This window comes from Hemitrygon akajei, chromosome 3 (genome assembly GCF_048418815.1).
Source record: "Hemitrygon akajei chromosome 3, sHemAka1.3, whole genome shotgun sequence".
Lineage (NCBI taxonomy): Eukaryota > Metazoa > Chordata > Chondrichthyes > Myliobatiformes > Dasyatidae > Hemitrygon > Hemitrygon akajei.
Window position 1 is genome coordinate 101,274,982 of NC_133126.1, and position 21,858 is coordinate 101,296,839.

Here is a 21,858-nt window from a genome sequence, read left to right on the forward strand (position 1 = left end):
ATTTAAAAGAATGTTTGAAATAGATTCAGTTGAACAACATCTGTGATGACATCTATCTATCTATCTATCTATCTATCTACATAGCACCATCCAGAGACAGAGAAGCAGTTTCAGCGACAGGTTACTATCGATGCGATGCTCCTCAGACAGGATGAAGAGGTCAATACTCCCCAATGCCATTAGGCTTTACAATTCAACCGCCAGGACTTAAGAACTTTTTAAAAGCTATTATTAATGCTTTTTGAGATAGTGATTTAGATGCATATCATATTTTTTACTGAGTTAAGTATTGTATGTTGTAGTTTTGCTACAACAAGTGTATGGGACATTGGAAAAAAAGTTGAATTTCCCCATGGGGATGAATAAAGTATCTATCTATCTATCTATCTATCTATCAGAAATAGTGTTAGTGACGTAAAAAAGGCAAACTACTTGATTTGTGACTCTGCATCAGGCTGAAGAGTGTAAAGGGGAGAGAGCAAGTAGAAAGAGCTGAGGGTGAGTGTTGAGGCAGAGGCTGGCAGGTGACAGGTGGAACCAGTGTTAATGGTTTTGACACAGTCCTCCTGTCTCAGTTATTCCTGATTTGGCCTTCACGTATCAGGCTCTGGGTGGTGAAGGTGGGGGGAACAACACAATGAATAGGTCAGACTGCAAAGTGTCAGCACATCATATACACAGGTTGAGTGTCATTCAAGTGGAATGGCCTAAAAGACAAAGGTACTTCTTCAACATGTTGCCCAGAATATTTAGAACCCTAACTGTAAATCTAACAGTTTATAAACAGGGTTCAGGAAATCTGAGGCGGGAGCAGCTGACTCTTGGGACAGCTTCACTTCTGCACCCTTGCCTCTCAAAACTGTGGTCTTTTGGTCACACTTCTCCTTCTATAATCCTATTCCAAAAGCTCCCTCCCTCCGAACGGAGTTGTCTTATGTTCTCTCTTGTAATTTGACATCCTTGCAACCCCCTTCTCTGCCAAAACTCAAGCAATCTTTCAACAATCTGACATGGAAGAGAAAGGTACAATTTAGTTGTCTGGTTGAGTCGTGTCACAACAACACACTTAACTGTAGTAATATTAAGGAATTAATTGTGGACTTCAGGAAGGGGAAGCTGGGAAAACATGCATCAGTCCTTACTGAGGGTCAACTGTAGAACAGGTGAGTAGCTTCAAGTTCATAAGACCATAACACAAGACATAGGAGCAGAATTAGGCCATCTGGCCTATTGAATCTGCTCTGCCATTCAATCATGGAAGATACCTTTTTTTTTCCCTTTCTCAATTCCAGTTCCGGGCCTTCTCCCTGAAAACTTTGCATGTCCCAGCAAGAACCTGTCAATCTCTCCCTTAAATACACCTAACATGTTGGCCTCCACAGCTGCATATGGCAACAAATTCCACAAATTCATCACCCTTTGCCTAAAGAAATTTCTCAGCATCTGCGCAGGTTGACTGTGTGGTTAAGAGGCATAGGGTGTATTGGCCTTCATCAACTGTGGGATTGAGGTTCAAGAGCCGAGAGGTAATGTCCCCACTTGGAGTTCTGTGCTCAGTTCTGGTCACCTCACTATAGAAAGGGTTCAGAGGAGATTTACAAGGATGTTGCTTGGGTTGGGGAGCATGTCTTATGAGAATAGATTGAGTGAACTTGGTCTTTTCTCTTTGGAGCAACAGAGGATGAGAGGTGACCTGATAGAGGTGTATAAGATGATGAGAGGTATTGATCGCGTGGATAGTCAGAGGCTTTTTCCCAGGGCTGAAATGGCTAACACAAGAGGACACAGTTTTAAAGTGCTTGGAAGTAGGCACAGAGGAGATGTCAGGGGTAAGCTTTTTTACGCAGAGAGTGGTGAGTGTGTGGAATGGGCTGCTGGCAACAGTAGTGGAAGCAGATACAATAGGGTCTTTTAAGAGACTCCTGGATAGGCACATGGAGCTTAGAAAAATAGGGCTAGGGTATACCGAGGTAATTTCTAAAGTAAGCACATGTTCGGTACAACTTTGTGGGCCGAAGTGCCTGTATTGTGCTGTAGGTTTCTCGATATTTTCTATGTTTCTGTCTCTATTTTGAAAGAGTGCTCCTCTATTCTGTATCCTGAGGCTGTGTCCTCTTGTCCTAGACTCTCCCACCAATGGAAACATCCTTTCCTATCTATATTGTCTAGGCCTTTCAACATTCAAAAGGTTTCAAAGAGATTTCCCCCTCATCCTTCTGAATACCAGCAAGTACAGACCCAGAGCCATCAAACGTTCCTCATATGATAACCCTTTCATTCCTGGAATCATCCTTGTGAACCTTCTCTGGACCCTCTCCAAAGCCAGCACATCTTTTCTAAGATGAAGGGCACAGAACTGTTTACAGTACTCAAGGTGAGGCCTCACCAGTGCTTTATAAAGCTTCAGCATCACATCCTTGCTCTTGTATTCTAGACCTCTTGAATGCTAACATGGCATTTTGCCTTCCTCACCACTGACTCAACCTGCAAGTTAACCTTCAGGGTGCTCTGCACAAGGACTCCCAAGTCCCTCTGCATCTCAGATTCTTGGATTTTCTTCCCGTTTAGAAAGTAATCCGCATATTTACTTCTGCTACCAAAGTGAATGGCCATGCATTTTCCAACATTGTATTTCATTTGCCACTTACTTGCTCATTCTCCTAATCTGTTTAAGTGCTTCTGCAGCCTACCCATTTCCTCAACACTACCTGCCCCTCCACCAATCTTTGTATCATCTGCAAACTTGGCAACAAAGCCATCTATTTCATCATCTTAATCATTGATATACAGCATAAAAAGAAGTGGTCCCAACATCGATCCCTGTGGAACACCACTAGTCACTGACAGCCAACCAGAAAAGGATTCTTTTATTTCCACTCGCTGCCTCCTACCAATCAGCCAATGCTCTAACCATGCCAGTAACCTTCTTGTAATGCCATAGGCTCTTAACTTGGTAAGCAGCCTCAAGCGTGGCACCTTGTCAAAGGCCTTCTGAAAATCCAAATATACAATATCCACTGCATTTCCTTTATCTATCCTACTTGTAATCTCCTTAAAGAATTCCAACAGATTCGTCAGGCAGGATTTTCCCTGAAGGAAACCATGCTGAACCTTGTACTATCTTGTCCTGTGTCACCAAGTACTCCATCACCTCATCCTTAATAGTTCATGGTGTCAACATTTTGGAGGATCTATTCTGGGCCCAACACAGTGATGCAATCATCAAAATGCAGCTCTAATTCATTTGGAGTTTAAGGAGATTTGGCATATCCATAGGACAAAGGAGCAGAATTCGGTTATTTGGCCCATTGAGTCTGCTCTGCGATTTGATCATGGTTGATCCATTTCCCTCTCAACTCCATTCTCCTACCTTCTCCCCATATCGTTTCATGCCCATTTAGAAAATAATTTCCACTTTTACTCCTTCCACCAAAGTGCATGAACATATACTTCTTCTGGCAAGAGGATTCGAGTACAGGAGCAGGGAGGTTCTACTGCAGTTGTACAAGGCCTTGGTGAGACCACACCTGGAGTATTGTGTGCAGTTTTGGTCCCCTAATCTGAGGAAAGACATTCTTGCCATTGAGGGAGTACAAAGAAGGTTCACCAGATTGATTCATGGGATGACAGGACTTTCATATGAAGAAAGACTTGATCGACTAGGCTTATACTCGCTAGAATTTAGAAGATTCAGGGGGGATCTTATTGAAACGTATAAAATTCTAAAGGGATTGGACAGACTAGATGCAGGAAGATTGTTCCCGATGTTGGGGAAGTCCAGATTAAGGATAAAGGGGAAGCCTTTTAGGACCGAGATGAGGAAAAAAACTTCTTCACACAGAGAGTGGTGAATCTGTGGAATTCTCTGCCACAGGAAACAGTTGAGGCCAGTTCATTGGTTATACTTAAGAGGGAGTTAGATATGGCCCTTGTGGCTAAAGGGATCAGGGGGTATGGAGAGAAAGCAGGTACAGGGTTCTGAGTTGGATGATCAGCCATGATCATACTGAATGGCGGTGCAGGCTCGAAGGGCCAAATGGCCTACTCCTGCACCTATTTTCTATGTTTCAACACTATTTCATCTGCCATCTCTTTGCCCATTCTCCTGAACTGTCTAAGTCCCTCTGTAGCATCTCTATCTCAATGCTACCTGCTGCTCCACCAATCTCATATCATTTGCAAACTTAGCCACAAAGCCATCAATTCCATCATCCAAATCATTGACATACAATTTAAAGTGATTGTTGTCCCAACACAGACCCCTGTGGAACACCACTGGTTACCAGCAGCCAATCCAAAAAGGATCCCTTTATTCCCACTCTGCATCCTACCAATCAACTAATGCTCTATCCATGCTAGTATCTTTCCTGTAATACCCTGGGCTTTTATCTTGTTTCGTAGCCTTATGTGTGGCATCTTGTTAAAATCCTTCTGAAAATCCAAGTACACAACAGCCACCAATTCTCCTTTGTTTATCCTGCTTGTTATTTCTTCAAAGAAATCCAACAGATTTGTCAAGCAAGATTTTTTCTTTAGGGAACTATGGCCTATTTTGTCATGTGTCTTCAAGAACCCTGAAATCTCATCCTTAACAATTGACTCCAAATTCTTCCTAACCACTGAGGTCAGACTAACTGGTCTATAATTTCCTTTCTTCTGCCTCCCTCCATTCTTGAAGAGTGGCGTGACATTTGCAATTTTTCAGTCCCCCAGAACCATGCTGGAAACTAACGATTCTTGAAAGATCGGCTATCTCTTTCAGAACCCTGGGGTGTATTCCATTAGGACCAGGTGAATTACCTACCTTCAGATCTTTCAGTTTCCAAGCACCATCTCCCTCATAATAGCAACTGCATGCACTTCTGCCCCCTGACATTCTTCAACTTCCAGTACACTACTAGTGTCTTCCACAGTGAAAACCGATGTGCAAAGTATTTATTCAGTTCGTCCACCATTTCCTTGACCTCATTACTATCTCTCTGGTGTCATTTTCCAGCGGTCCAATATCTTACTCTCACCTCTTTTTTCACTCTTTATATATCTGAAAAACTTTTGGTATCATTTTTGATATTATTGGCTTGCTTCATATTTCATCTTTTCCCTCCTTATAGCTTTTCAGTTGCCTTTCGGTTGGTTTTAAAAAAAGTTCCCAATCCTCTAACTTCCCACTTATTTTGCTAAATTATATGCTTTTGCTTTTATGTTGGCTTTGACTTCCTTTGTCAGCCACATTTGTGTCATCCTGCCTTTAGAATATTACTCTTCTTTGGAATATATCTATCCTGCGTCTTCTGAATTGCTCCCAGAAGCTCCCTGATCATACCTGGTTCATTACACAGCACCCAATTCAGAATTGCTGATTCTCTCGCAGGCTCAACCACAAACTGCTCCAAAAAACCATCTCTGAGGCATTACACAAATTCTTTCTCTTGGGATCCAACAGCAACCTGATTTTTCCCAATCTATCTGCATATCAGAATCCCCCATGACTATTGTAACACTGCCTTTTTGACATGCTATTACCATATCCTGACTACTGTTTGGAGGTCTGTATATAACTCCCATCAGGGTCTTCTTACCCTTGCAGTTTCTTAACTCTACCCACAAGGATTCAACACCTTCTTATCCTATGTCACTTCTTTCTCAAGATTTCATTTCATTTTTTACCAGAAGAGCCACTCCTCCTCTGCCTACCTGCCTCTCCTTTCGATAAGAGTGTGTATCCTTGGATATTAAGCTCCCAACTACAAACGTCTTTCAACCGTATGACTCCGTCACACCTACAACATCACACCTGCCAATCTCTAACTGCGCTATAAGATCATCTGCCTTATTTTGTAGACAGCGTGCATTCAAATATAACACCTGCAGTCCTGTATTTGTCACTCTTTTCAGTTTTCTCCCCCTATTACACTATAACCCATCCCACTGACTGCAACTTTGCCCTATCATCTGCCTGTCCTTTCTTTCAGTCTCACTATACATTAACTCTGTTTGTAAGCCATCATCCTTATCCTCAGTCCTATAACTCTGGTTCCCATCTCTAGAAACTCTTGCAAATTTCTACAGATGTACTGTAGAGAGTATTTTTACTTGTTGCATCACAACCTGACACGGAGCCTCCAAATTACAAGATCTTCAGAGGGTTGTAAAGGGTTATACATTCAGCCAGCTCCTTCACGGGCACAATCCTCTATGCCATCAAGAACATCTTCAAGAGGCAGTGCCTCAGGATGGTGGCGTCTATCATTAAGGACTCTCACCATGTTCTCTTCTCATTACCACCATCAATGAGGAGGTACAGGAATCTAAAGACCCACGCTTATCATTTCAAGAACAGTTTCTTCTCCTCCAAAATCAGATTTCTGAATGGACCAAGACATTAACTACTTATATCATTTTTAACGCACTATTTACTTAACTTGTAATTTACAGTAATTTTATGTCTTTGTACTATTATTTAAGCAATAGATTTTATAAAATGTAAGATTGATAATTAACCTTATGTAACACCCTGGGAAAGGATTCACTTTTAACATAATGGTCTTTCTGTAGAAGCGGTGTTTGGGTTATGGTTAAAAATAACGGGTGCTTTGGAATATGAGCTGTCCAATGAGGGGAGTGTATTTTCATGCTGTGTGCCTGACACCGAGGTGATCTGGGTTCTTTGTTCAGTGGGAGATGGAGAGAGAAGATGTCACAAAGGAGCGGACTTGGAGTGGGGTCAGGAGTCGACGATGCCCGGGAAATTGATGGAGGATCAGCGAAAGGTAAATCGTGAGCTCCAACTTGTGTACATTAAACTGTTTCATTAAAATGGGTTTTCTTTTTCTTTACTAACCCTTTAGTCAACTTATCAACAAGAATTGTAAAGCCAAATTGTTTAATTGCATAAGGCGTATTGTCTGTTATTTCGTGGTACTGATTTGTAACGGGAACAAATCACGCAGCATCCACACAAACAGGAGGTTTTGCACTTCAATCTCACACATTTGGCAGACATGTTTGTCTCCCCTAGACTTATGCAGCTGGCAGAACCTGGGTTACACTTATTATGATTCTGTGAGCCCAACCTTGCTGCAGGACCAGCTGCTCAACTGATTAATGAGCAGTTAACGAACAGAAACACTGAAGTCAAGACCAAATAGAGAAAATTGGGCAGAATGAGATGAAAAAGAGACCATTCATAACAGGGTACAGAAATGATCACTGGAGGAGGTAAGGTGAAAAGGGGTGGCAATAAAACAATTTTTGCATCTGAGAAGTGCAGTAGTGCACTGTTAATACCTCATGGTTCACAATTCACAGGATTTGGGTTTAATCCTACCTGTGGTGCCTTTGTGGAGTTTACACTCTCTTTTGGACTATGAGGGTTTCCCTAAATGCTATGATTTCCTCCTAAATGCCAAAGATATGTTGATATATCAATTAGCCATTGCAAATTGCTCCTAGGGTAGGTGAATTTCAGAAAGAACAAAGTGACATTGATAGGTATGCAAGATAGGCATATGGGAAGTTAAACAAATTATTCTGAGAACTAGCATGGACCTGATGTAAATAAACTAAAAGGCAAAGTTGCTTCCTACTTTATGATAATACAGAAAGAATTTGATCATGCTGGTAACAGGAATGGTATAGTCAAAACACATGATGCTCAGAATTGATGAAATATATTTAGTTCCTAGTACTAATGAGAGCCTCCTATCCACAACCCCGAGTAAACTGAAAAGGGTGACACTACATACTTTCCTCAATTCGCAGCCTGAGTTGCTCCTGGTCGTGTTTAAGCTCTTGTTCTGCCTGCAAGTGCGTTGCTTGGATGTGTTGCCTCAGTTCCTCAATGTAGCTTTGCTGCTGGTGTATTTGTTGTTGGTAGAACATTTCCATTCCCCTCAGCTTCTGCTTATAATCCTTGCTCTCCTGCTGCTTGCTCTGGTAGCATTGCTGCAGCTCTTTCAGCTGCCTCCTGAGAACAAACAGCAGCAGTGAAACCACCTCAAGTACAAAGGTTCAAAGTAAATTTATTATCAAAGTACATACATGACACTATATATACCCTGTGATTCATTTTCTTGCAGGCATACACAGTAAATCCAACACAATAGGATCAATAAAAGACCATAGCCAACAGTTGAGGGGGCAGGGATTCAGATTTCTGTATCACTGGGAACTCTTTTGGTGAAGGTATGACCTGTATAAAAGGAATGGGTTACACCTGAATTGAGGACCAATATCTTTGCAGGCAGGTTTGCTAGAACTTTAGGGGAGGGCTATAACTAAATTGGCAGGAGTTTGAGAAACTGAATGATAGGGCTGAGAATGGGGCAGTTTGTATTCCAGCAGAGGCAGTGTGTAGTGAGACTGTCAGGAAGGACTTGCAGCTGACTGGACAAAATGGCAGTCAATGGAATGAACTGCAGTGTAATGGGGAGCAAAATTGAAAAGGGTGAAGAATCCTGGACTGAAGGTATAATATTTAGATTAGATTGTGAGGACACTCAGTCCTCGTTTATTGTCATTTAATAATGTATGCATTAAGAAATGATACAATGTTCCTCTAGTATGATATCACAAAAACACAAGACAGACCAAGACTAACTTACAAAAACCACATAATTATAACATATAGTTACAACAGTGCAAAGCAATGCTGTAATTTGATAAGGGCAGACCATGGTCACGGTAAAAGAAAGTCCCAAAGTCCTCGATAGCCCATCATCTCATGTAGATGGTAGAAGGAAGAAAAACTCTTCCTGCCATGAACCTCCAGCGCCACAAAGCTTCCCGATGCAGCCTCTGGAAGCATCCGATCACAGCCAACTCTGAGTCCGTCCGAAAAACTTCGAGCCTCCGACCAGCCCTCTGACATCGAGCACCCAGAACCATCTCTGCCAAGCGCTTCGACCTTGGCCCTGGCCGCCAAGCAACAGGCAAAGCCGAGGATTTGGGGCCTTCCTCTCCGGAGATTTCTCGATCGCACAGCAGCAGCGGCAGCGAAACAGGCATGTCAGAAGTTTCACCAGATGTTCCTCCATGCTTCTCATGTCCATCCCCATCAAATCAGGATTGTGCACAGCCCCTACTTACAGATAACAGATATTCATTCCTGGACTGACCGCGCGCGCTGCCGTCGCACTGCCATTTTCTCTTTTTGAATGCATGTTGTATACAAAATAAGGTAGACCATCTTGTAGCACAGTTAGAGATTGGCAGGTATGAACTTGTGGACATCATTGCGTAATGGCTGAAAGAAGATTATAGTTGGAAGCTAAACATCCAAGGATACACACTGTATTGAAAGTATAGGCAGGTATGTAGAGAAGGAGGAGTGGCTCTGCTGGGAGAAAAAGAAATCAAATCTTTAGAAAGAAGTGACTTAGAATCAATAGATGTAGAATTATTGTGGGTAGAGTGAAGGAACTGTCAAGGTAAAAGGACCCTGATGAGAGTTGTATACAGGCCTCCAAACAGTAGCCAGGATGTGGGTTACAAATTACAATGAAAGATAAAAAATGCATGTCAAAAGGGTAATGTTATGATAATCAGGGGATTTCAATATGCAGGTAGATTTGGAAAATCAGGTTGGTGCTGATTTTGGATCTCATGGGAGAGAATCTGTAGAATTCCTACAAGATGGCTTTTTAGAGATGTTGTGGTTGGGCCCATTGGGGGATCAGCAAAACGGGATTGGTTTTGTGTAATAAACCAGATTTAGTAGGGAGCCTAAGGTAAAGGAACCCTTAGGAGACAGTGATCATAAGATGATAGAATTTACCCTGCAATTTCAGAGGGAGGAACTGGACAAAGTTTATTGGAAGGGGACAATAGTAGGGATGACAGTGGAACAGCAATGGCAGCAGTTTCTTGGAAATGTTAAAGAGAGGCAAGAGAAGATAATGGACCATTGGAAAATGACACTGGAGAGGTAGTAATGGGGGACAGGAAATAGTGAATGAACTGAATAAGTTTTCTGCATCAGTCTTCACTCTGAAAGATACTAGCAGTATGGTGAAAGTTCAAGAGTATCAGGGGACAGAAGTGAGTACAGTTGCTTTTACTAGGGAGAAGGTTCTTGGGAAGCTGTAAGGACTGAAGGTAGATAAGTCACTTGGACCAGTTGGACTACGTCCCCAGGGTTCCAAAAGAGGTAGCTGAAGAAACTCCAGAGGCTTCTTTCAAGAATCATTACATTCTGGCAAGGTTCTGGAGGACTGAAAAATTACAAATGTCACCCCACTCTTCAAGGGAGGGAAGCAAAAGAAAGGAAATTATTGGCTAGTTGGCCTGACCTGAGTGGTTGGGAAAATGTTGATGTTGATTGATAAGGATGATGTTTTGGGTACTTCAAGGCACATGATAAAATAGGTCAAAGTCAGCAATGGTATCCTTGAGGGAAAATCTTGACTGACAAATCCATTAGAATTCTTTGAGAAACCAACAAGCAGGATAGACAAAGGAGAATCAGTGGATGTTATTTAGTTTACTTGGATTTTTAGAAGGCCTTTGACAAGATGCTGCACATGAGGCTGCTTAGCAAGATAAGGGCCCATGGTATTACATAAAGATAGTGCCATGGATAGAACACTGGCCTACTGGCAGGAGGCAAAGAGTGGGATTAAAGGGAACCTTTTCTGAATGGTCGCTGGTGAGTAGTGGAGTTCTGCAGGAGTCTGTGTTGGAACTGTTTATTGTTATGTTGTATGTCAATGATTTGGATGATGGAATTGTAGGCTTTGTGGCCAAGTATGCAGATGCTACCAAGATAGGGGGAGGGGCAGGTAGTGTTGAGGAAGCAGGGAGGCTTCAGAAGGACATAGACAGATTAGGAGAATAGATAAAGAAGTGCCAGATGGAATATAGTGTCAGGGAATGAGATGTGGAGAGGATGTTTCCAGTAGTTTGGGAGACTAGGACCAGAGGGCAAACCTCTAAAGGGATGTCTCTGGCTGGAGGATGGCGAGTCTATGGAATTCGTTGCCACAGGTGGCTGTTGAGGCCAGATCATTGGGTGTATTTAGGGTGGAGTTTGATAGGTTCTTGATTCGTCAGTGTGTGAAAGGCTACAGAGAGAAAGCAGGAGAATGAGGTTGAGAAGGGAAATGGATTGGCCATGATCAAATGGTGGAGCAGAATGGACCAATTTAGGCCCAATGGCCTAATTCTGCTCCTATACCTTATGCTCTTATTTTTATATCAGCTGGGACAAAATAAGGGGTATGTTGTCCAGTGCTAGCTGATTTACAACTTCATCTCATGACAGCAGACCATGATTACTCGTGATGTTTCAAAATCCAGCTTCAGTGTCAAGACCCCTGCAGATGAGGGGCTGGTTACCACCTTGCAAGGGGTTTAATGTGGGCATGCACCGCTTTCAAACTAATGTTGCAGTCTGAGGATTTACAATATTCACAATATTTGCAAATGTGCAATGAAACAAATTTGACAAATTTACTCAGTTAACCATGTGACAACAGTAAGGTTTTGACTCTCAAAGTTAAATGGCTCAACATGCTCCACAAAAGGCTGGTGCGCATTTCAAGTGAATGCAGTGGATCCTGGGCGTTAGGACAGGTCACTTAGTGCAATACAACATAACTTACCTGTCAACTCAAACAGTTGAATGTTATTGAACACGCCTCACACTAATTCCATACAATACAATTCCAGAATACTGCAGCACCTCTTTAACTGAATTAATAATCTAATAACTATTACCAACCATGTTAATAATGAAAAGGTACAGCATTTATTTATATTCCTAATTTATTAAGGCTAACATTGAAATGTTACATAGAATGGTTCGGCACGGACTAGAACAGACAGACAGACAGACATACTTTATTGATCCCAAGGGAAATTGGGTTTCGTTACAGCCACACCAACCAAGAATAGTGAAGAAATATAGCAATATAAAACCATAAATAGTTAAATAATAATAAGTTAATCATGCCAGGTGGAAATAAGTCCAGGACCAGCCTATTGGCTCAGGGTGTCTGACACTCCAAGGGAGGAGTTGTAAAGTTTGATGGCCACAGGCAGGAATGACTTCCTATGACGCTCAGTGTTACATCTCGATGGAATGAGTCTCTGGCTGAATGTACTCCTGTGCCTAACCAGTACATTATGGAGTGGATGGGAGACATTGTCCAAGATGGCACGCAACTTGGACAGCATCCTTTTTTCAGACACCACTGTCAGAGAGTCTAGTTCCACCCCCACAACATCACTGGCCTTACAAATGAGTTTGTTGATTCTGTTGGTGTCTGCTACCCTCAGCCTGCTGCCCCAGCACACAACAGCAAACATGATAGCACTGGCCACCACAGACTCGTAAAACATCCTCAGCATCGTCCAGCAGATGTTAAAGGACCTCAGTCTCCTCAGGAAATAGAGACGGCTCTGACCCTTCTTGTAGACAGCCTCAATGTTCTTTGACCAGTCCAGTTTATTGTCCATTCGTATCCCCAGGTATTTGTAATCCTCCACTATATCCACACTGACCTCTTGGATGGAAACAGGGGTCATTGGTGCCTTAGCCCTCCTCAGGTCCACCACCAGCTCCTTAGTTTTTTTCACATTAAGCTGCAGATGATTCTGCTCGCACCATGTGACAAAGTTTCCCACCGTAGCCCTGTACTCAGCCTCATCCCCCTTGCTGATGCATCCAACTATGGCAGAGTCATCAGAAAACTTCTGAAGGTGGCAAGACTCTGTGTTGTAGTTGAAGTCCGAGGTGTAGATGGTGAAGAGAAAGGGAGACAGGACAGTCCCCTGTGGAGCCCCAGTGCTGCAGACCACTCTGTCTGACACACAGTGTTGCAAGTGCACGTACTGTAGTGTGCCAGTCAGGTAATCAATAATCCATGACATCAGGGAAGCATCCACCTTCATCACTGTCAGCTTCTCACCCAGCAGAGCAGGGTGGATGGTGTTGAACGCACTGGAGAAGTCAAAAAACACGACCCTCACAGTGCTCGCCGGCTTGTCCAGGTGGGCGTAGAAACGGTTCAGCAGATAGACGATGGCATCCTCAACTCCTAGTCGGGGCTGATAGGCGAACTGGAGGAGGTCTAAGTGTGGCCTAACCATAGGCCGGAGCTGCTCTAGAACAAGTCTCTCCAGGGTCTTCATGATGTGAGAGGTCAATGCCACCGGTCTGTAGTCATTGGAGCCAATGGGGCGCGGCATCTTCGGTACAGGAACGAGGCAGGACATCTTCCACATCACTGGAACCCTCTGGAGATGCAGGCTCAGGTTGAAGACATGGTGAAGTACTCCACATAGCTGGGGGGCACAGACTTTGAGCACCCGGGGGCTGACACCATCTGGGCCTGCAGCCTTGCTTGGATGGAGACGTTTCAGCTGTCTTCTCACCTGTTCAGCTGCGAAGCCCACTGTGGTGGTTTCAGATGAGGGAGGGGTGTAGTCACGAGAGCAGGGTGGGGAGCAGTGAAGAGGGGTAGGAGGGGAGAGTGGAGTATGTGTTGGTTGGGGGCCAAAAACAGATGAATCATGTGGGGGGTGGGCAGGGGCCACATCTGTTGAAGTGTCAAATCTGTTGAAGAACAGGTTAAGTTCGTTGGCCCTGTCCACACTGCCTTCAGCTCCTCTGTTGCTGAAGGGCAAAGATGGCCTGTGCTGCCTTTATGGCAGTTATTTAGTTTATAATATTTTCGCTTAGTAATTTGTTAGCATTTTTTAGTTAAAGTTAGGATTGTTTAAGTAAATTCATTTGTCTGTAATATATCGCGGCTGCGATGACATCACATCCGGTTTCGCCGCGTCTTGTGGGAAAATACCGGTTTGGGATAAACGCAAGGGTTGGGGTCGCTCACATGTGGCAGTTCAGCGCCAGTAGGTAGTTCTCTACGCACCAAAGACACAGTGAAAGCAACGCTGTAAGTCATTAGATAATCGATATGTTGAATTAAAATGTTAACGCCGATTCTGTTAAAAGTAACGACGGTCGATAAGGTTTATGTTTTCGTTAGTTAAAGAGTTGGGATAGTTTGTGTTGAAGTGTATTTAAAGCAGTCAATGGAGCAGGTAGATTCTGACTGTATGCTGCACTTTAATGTAATGTAGTTATTGTAGTTTTACCTTTGCAAGTATTCACGATGTAAATGTGACTGTACCAATCTTGTATTGTTCTATCAACAGTTTTCACCATACATTAATGTGAAGAGTGAACAGTAAATGGTTAATCTTACTGCGACCTTGTTTTCATTGACTCCGGTTTATCTCGACGTTTAACTCGGCGTTCCGTTACACCCGAGCGAGAACGTTACAGTGAAAAAGCGGCATTATCAGGTGTTTCAAGTGCAGCAATGTCAACTCGGTCCAGCATCAAGTCGTTGCCAAAGTTGTTGCCATCCTGCGACAGGGGCAGTAGGGCATCAAGTAAGGCCATCCAAGCAAGAGCTAAAGCAGAAGCCGCCAATGTGCGAGCGTGCTTTGCCAAACAAGAAGTAGAAGTAAGAATGGAAGCGGCTGCCAGAGAAGCCGAAAACCAGAGGAAAAAGGCTGCCAGAGAAGCCGAAAACCAGAAGAAAAAGGCTGCCAGAGAAGCCGAAAACAAGAGGAAAAAGGCTGCCAGAGAAGCCGAAAACGAGTTGGAAAGAAAAAGGGTAGAGGCAAAGTTAGAAGTGCTGAAGCTAGAACGAGAAGCAGCAGCTGCCAGGGTGGAAGCAGAGTTAATAGAAGATGCTGAAGAAATGCATGATCCGGTTGACGGAAAATCTACTTCAGAAAAGATCAGGTTGGAACGCACAAGAGACTGTGTCCAATCTCAAATAAGCTGGAAGATTCGTCCTTCCGCTCCACACTCATTAGATAATGTTCCACTTCATGAGGAGTCTCAGAGAGGCCCGACCGCACCACATCCATCCGAGGAAACCAATTTACCCTCGCAACCCCACAATGAATCCAGGAATGAAAGGGCTCACGACAAGCACTTCTCGACACCAAACTTACCAGATTTGGGGAGAAGAGAGGCAAAGACCGAGTCCAGAACAGCAAATTCCATAACAGATGTACGCCCTCAGTCGTGTAGCTGCAGACATGTTCCCTCAGCCCGCATGCCACTTGCAGACGAACCCGTAGCACGGTATTTAGCACAACGGGATCTTGTCACTTCAGGACTATACCAGTACGACGATAAACCTGAAAATTACCGTGCATGGCACTCCACATTCACCAACGCTATCGATGGAGTCCAGCTCAGAGCAACCCAGAAGTTGGATCTTATGGCAAAATGGCTGGGAAAAGAATCATGCGAACAGGTGAGACGCATACATTCAGTGTACATCAACAAACCTGAGCTAGCATTGAAGAAAGCATGGGAGAGACTTCAGGAGGGCTATGGAGCCCCCGAAATTATTGAAGCGGCGCTATGCCAACGTTTGGGAAATTTTCCTAAGGTGTCAGCCAAGGACCACACTAAGCTAAGAGAATTCGGAGATTTACTCATGGAGATTCAAGGCGCCAAAGAAGATGGCTACTCAGCTGGTCTAGTGTACCTAGACACTCCAACCGGGATTAGACAACTCGTGGACAAACTTCCATTTGGGCTGCAGGACAGGTGGTTGTCCGTTGCCTCAGAGTACAAGGAAGAACACAGAGGTCGATTTCCTCCCTTCGAGTATTTCACTAGGTTTGTGTGCAAGGAGGCGAAGAAGCGAAATGATCCTAGCCTCATAGGTCCAGGAAGCAGTACAATTTACACCAAGCCAGATAAATCCTCTTCGAATAATTTCAACGTTATTAAACCAACCTCAGTGCTTAAGACTGAAGTCTTTACAACTAACAACGACCCTAGCGAGAATTGTCCATTGCATAACAAACCCCACCCCCTCAAAAGATGCAGAACGTTTATGGAAAAACCCCTTGAAGAGAGGAAGGCCCTTCTTGAGGAGAAAAGAATATGTTTTAAATGCTGTTCCTCAACCTCTCACTTTGCTAGAGAGTGTACTATCGCCGTGAAGTGTCCGGAATGTAATAGCACTAATCATGATGGGTCCATGCATCCTGACCCGTTACCGCGAACCGACAACGCTCCTTCACCCCCACAACAGGACGGCGGGGAGGGAGAATCTCACTCCAGGACAACTGTTGTCAGCTCGAGCTGTACAGAAGTTTGCGGTCAAGCTCAGTCAAGCCGTTCTTGTTCAAAGATCTGTCTCACTAAGGTGTACCCTAAGGGAGCCAAAGACAAGGCCATCAAAGCCTACGTAATTCTGGATGATCAGAGCAATCGCTCGCTAGTCAGTCCAGAGTTCTTTAACTTGTTCAACATTGAGAGTGAGCAGTTCCCATACTACCTTAGAACTTGCTCAGGCAACATGAAAACTTACGGAAGGAAGGCTGAAGGCTTCCAGATCGAGTCCCTGGATGGTAAAATCCTCATCTGTCTCCCTCCACTCTTAGAGTGCGATGAAATCTTGAATAACCGCACTGAGATCCCGACGCCAAGTGCGGTGCTACACCAGCCACATCTCCACCACTTCGCCAAACACATCCCAGAGCTGGATCCAAGAGCAGAAATACTCCTGCTATTAGGGAGAGATATTCTCCGGGTACACAAGGTTAGGCAGCAGGTCAATGGACCACACGACGCCCCCTTTGCGCAACGCCTGGATCTGGGCTGGGTGGTGATAGGAGAGGTGTGTCCTGGCAACATACACAAATCGACGGTTGACACACTCAAGACCAATGTGCTAGAGAATAGCCGCCATTCGATTCTTCAACCCCGCACAAGTTCCATGTGTGTCCAGGAAGCACAACAAGGCTTTAACAAGCGCAAAGTAACTGACGAGACGCTGGGTCAGTCAGTCTTCGCTCAAACGGAGCATGGTAATAAACTTGCTCCATCGGCTCAAGACGCCATCTTCTTAGGAACAGAGGACACCAAGGTCTTCAGACACAAAGCAATGGAGACAGGTCCAGGCCCTGGCAAATCGGTTCTGGTCTCGTTGGAGACAGGAATATCTACCTTTGTTGCAACACAGACAAAAGTGGACAGAACCCCGCAGGAACCTTCAAGTTGGAGATTTAGTCCTGCTCAGGGACAAGCAAATCGCCCACAACTGCTGGCCAATGGCCAGAATCACTGCCACATTCCCTAGTAGGGATGGACATGTCAGGAAAGTCGAGTTGAAAACTACCAACCAAGGCGATGCGAAAATTTACCAAAGGCCAGTTACAGAAGTCATTCTACTTCTACCTAATGACTGACTTAGAGACTGAAGTTTGTATTATGTTCATTGTGACCTTACGAAGGTCAAGCGGGGAGTGTGCTGCCTTTATGGCAGTTATTTAGTTTATAATATTTTCGCTTAGTAATTTGTTAGCATTTTTTAGTTAAAGTTAGGATTGTTTAAGTAAATTCATTTGTCTGTAATATATCGCGGCTGCGATGACGTCACATCCGGTTTCGCCGCGTCTTGTGGGAAAATACCGGTTTGGGATAAACGCAAGGGTGGGGGTCGCTCACATGTGGCAGTTCAGCGCCAGTAGGTAGTTCTCTACGCACCAAAGACACAGTGAAAGCAATGCTGTAAGTCATTAGATAATCGATATGTTGAATTAAAATGTTAACGCCAATTCTGTTAAAAGTAACGACGGTCGATAAGGTTTATGTTTTCGTTAGTTAAAGAGTCGGGATAGTTTGTGTTGAAGTGTATTTAAAGCAGTCAATGGAGCAGGTAGATTCTGACTGTATGCTGCACTTTAATGTAATGTAGTTATTGTAGTTTTACCTTTGCAAGTATTCACGATGTAAATGTGATATTTAGAAGGAAACAAACACTGCATCAATCTTGTATTGTTTTATCAACAGTTTTCACCATACGTTAATGTGAAGAGTGAACAGTAAATGGTTAATCTTACTGCGACCTTGTTTTCATTGACTCCGGTTTACCTCGACGTTTAACTCGGCGTTCCGTTACACCCGAGCGAGAACATTACATGGCCTGTTTCCGTGCTGTAATTGTTATATGGTTATGGTTATAATGGTGACCACTCTAATTAATGTCTGCAGATCTTTCTCCTGCAGCTAATCCAACAAGCAGATTTCAGAGGAAGACTGACCCAGCCAGAATGATGCCTAGATGTCAGTGTACCAATTATGCTTTCTGAATTCACACCCCACAAGAGATCTAGTGCAAAGGGAATCGCGCTAGTTTGAAACACTGTGCAGGAGACCACCATAACCATGACTACTGTTTCAGTAAACATCTTCTGAAAATGACAGCGTGTTTAAAGAAAAGCCCCGTGTGGATCCCTGGGATCAAATATATATCAGAGATAACAACTTAAATTCTGCTTTATTTTCATTGCAGCAATCTTTTATTTTATCCAAGGGTCCAATCAATTCATGAACAAAAATCATGGAATATTCAGCCTCTAAATATACAAGGTAATGTTTGATGTTATAAAATGAAAAAGTTACACAGGGGAAAAAAGGGCAACACAGTGGCACAGTAGTTGCTTCACAGCCCCAGTGACCCCAGCTCGATCCTGAACACGGGTAGTGTCTGTGTGGAGTTTGACTGTATGAGTTTCCCTGGGTCATCCTGGATTTCCAACGATTAAGTGACCATTCTAAATTACCATCAGTGTAGGTAAATGGCAAAAAGGAATTGGGTGGAAGGGGGTAGGTGGTATACTACAGGACCACAGGGGGAATACTAAGAGGAGGAGTGGGATTGCTGCCAGCTGGCAAGGACCTGATGGGTCAAATGGCCTCCTTGTGTTTTAAAATAATTGCACTCAAGCCATTTTCAATTTTAATACAAATTAAAATGTAAAGATCAGGTAGCAACAGTAGAGAAAAAAGAAAAATGTTTTAAGATCTCAAGTCCCGAAACCTTGTTTAACTCCGTTCTGCTTACTTCCAGCTTTCTGTTTCTTTATTACACATTTGAGCAATTAACAATGAGACATGGTAAAAGATTATTTTTTTCAGCTGCGGATAATGAAGACACAAGTAATAACTCTGTTTTTCCATTGAAGTTGGTGGCAATTACATATTTTTTTGATGTTCAGCATCACCAAAACTACTAAAAGGCAGCTGGATGTTCATTAATGTACAATCTAAAGACTACTTATCAGCTCAAAACTACAAACACAAGTCATCTGAACTGATAATGTGGCTGGAGGATTCATTGTTTATATTCTAGTAGCCACGTATCTCTGCTGTGTTCTGTGAAATCATTAACTCACTGGGAATTCGAAAATAGTTACTTAACTAAAAGCAGTGCTCCACTAGCCAAAACATAAGTGGATAAATGTTACATTCTTCTCTTCCAAGTGATCACTGTGCTGATAGACAGTTCCAACATTTTTTGCTCAATGGGGAAAAACATGTTTTCAGCCATAGTGTGATAAATTTCAAAGTAAATTTATTATCAAAGTACAATGACAGCACCAATGACCAGGGTTCAATGCCACCACAGTTGTAAGAAGTTTGTTTGTTCTTCCTGTGACTAACTGAGTAGGTTTCATCCAGGTTCTCTGGTTTCATCCCATATTTCAAGGATGTATGGGTTAGTTGCTTAACTGGGCAATATGAGCTAGTGGGCCGATAGGAACTAAAGCGGAGGGTTATAATGGCCAAATGGCCTGTACTGTGCTGTATTGTTCTTTGTTCTTTTGTTCTTTGGATGTCAAAATAAAGAGTATACTACCCTGAGATTCATTTTCTTGCAAGCATTTACAGGAAAAAGAAATACAATTGAATTTTATGAAAAACTATAGGTAAACAGATGAAGACTGACAAACGAGTGTCCAAAAGATGACAAATTGTGCAAATAAAAATAATACCGAGAAAATAAGTTGTAAAGAGATCTTGAAAATCAGTCTATAAGGTCACAGAATCAGTTCTAATGGATAAAATTAACCACCCCATTTGGGACCGCCTAGAAAAGAAAGCCATTTAAATTAGAGGAAAAGAATTTTGATAAAGATGAAGGTCTTGCTCTAAGTAAGAACTGGAATTCAATTGCAAACAAGGTGGGACAGTGGAAACCTGATTGGATGAGGACTATCCAATCAGGAGAGATGGAAAATGGGGTATAAATACCATCAGACTAGACATGCCCAGGCATCATCCCTGATGAAGATGGTAAAGTGTGTCATTGAAACATCAGTTACAATTGATACCTGTGCCTGGCTGGAAGCCCGAGAAGAATTGATTCGTTATCCACTCCAGTTCCAGAACCTGATGGTTGTAGGGTAATAACTGTTCTTGAACCTGGTGGTGTGGGTCAACATAGAAACATAGAAAACCTACAGCACAATACAGGCCCTTCGGCCCACAAAGTTATACCAAACATGTCCCTACCTCAGAAATTATTAGGCTTACCTATGGCCCTCTATTTTTCTAAGCTCCATGTACCTATCCAAAAGTCTCTTAAAAGACCCTATCATATCCGCCTCCACCACCGTTGCCGGCAGCCCATTCCACTTCCTGATGATAGGACGAGAAGAGGACATGGCCTGGATAGTGAGGATCTCTGATGATGGATGCAGCTTCCTTGTGTCAGCACTCCATATGGATGTACCCAATGGTGGGTAGAGCTTTCCCTTGATGGACTGGACTGTACTCACCTCTTTCTGTTGGTTTTTCATTCCTGGGTATTGATGCTTGCTTATCAGGCAACCAGTTAAGATGCTCTGCATTGTGCATCTAGAAAGGTTTGTCAAAGTTTTTGGTGACACGTCAGATCTATGCAAGCTTCTACGGAAGCAGTGACACTGTCATGCTTTCTCTGTGATGACATTATATGCTAGTCACAGAATAGATCCTCTGATATGTTAATGCCATGGACTTAAACCTAATGACCCCCTCCACCTCCACTCCTTAAAGAGGACTATCTTAGAGACCTCTGTCTTCCTCCTGTAGTCAATAATCAGCTCTTTGGTTTTGCTGACGGTGAGTGAGAAGTTGTTGTTGATTGCAGTAATCAGATCATAATTTAGAAGAGAATCAATCATAATAACTTTGATGATATTTCCATATTAACTTCATCATGTGCAATCTAGAAATACCATTGAATTTAATGTGTGTCCTATTGTAACAGGCACCTCTTGTTCTATGTTTGAGTCTCCATAAAACATAGGAGCAGAATTCGGCCATTTGGCCCATTGAGTCCGCTCCACCATTCCATCAGGGCTGATTTATTATCCCTCTCAACCACATTCTCTTGCATTAATCACAGTGAATAATGCAAACAATGATTACACTGGATTTCCAGCATCTGCAGAATCTCTTGTGTTTCTAGTTAGATTAGTTTTGAACTCAAGACTTTCCCAAATTAATTGTCAGGCACTACATTTAAAATAGATGAATTTCCACAAGCTTTGGCAAGGGAGAGGGCAGTTACTCATTTGCTTTTATACAAGCAGGGCTATCTAAACAGATTTACAATCAATCATGTACTTCCCCTATGGTTCAATCACCCCTGAATTAAAAGACTGCACTATCAACTGACCTATGGTTAAAACATCCATACTCAAGTGGAAAATGGCAAAAGGCTCTGACACACACACACACACACACACACACACACACACACACACACACACACACACACACACACACACACACACACACACACACACACACACACACACACACACACACACACACACACACACACACACACACGAGGGGTCTCAGATATATGCCACAGGTATTATTGCCTCAATCACCACCTTCCAGTGGCCAAATGCTACTTCCCAAATCTCACTGTGCAAAGACAAGCAGCAATATCAACACCTAAATAAGAGTCACTAAAGCCCTTGACTCTCTTAATCGAGGAATGTGGAACTCCAGCTTGGATCTTCTATATGCTGGGA

The 21,858-nt window shown here is 43.1% G+C and overlaps 1 protein-coding gene across 4 annotated transcripts in view; it reads right to left on the minus strand.

Moving 5' to 3' along the window:
- Window positions 1-21,858, minus strand: part of stard9 (StAR-related lipid transfer (START) domain containing 9) — a 438,377-nt gene that overhangs the window by 83,226 nt on the left and 333,293 nt on the right. For all 4 annotated transcript variants that reach the window (XM_073040494.1, XM_073040495.1, XM_073040497.1 and 1 more), the window contains one exon: window positions 7,746-7,966. In XM_073040494.1, coding sequence (XP_072896595.1) covers window positions 7,746-7,966 — 221 coding nt within the window. The remainder of the gene's footprint in view (window positions 1-7,745; window positions 7,967-21,858) is intronic.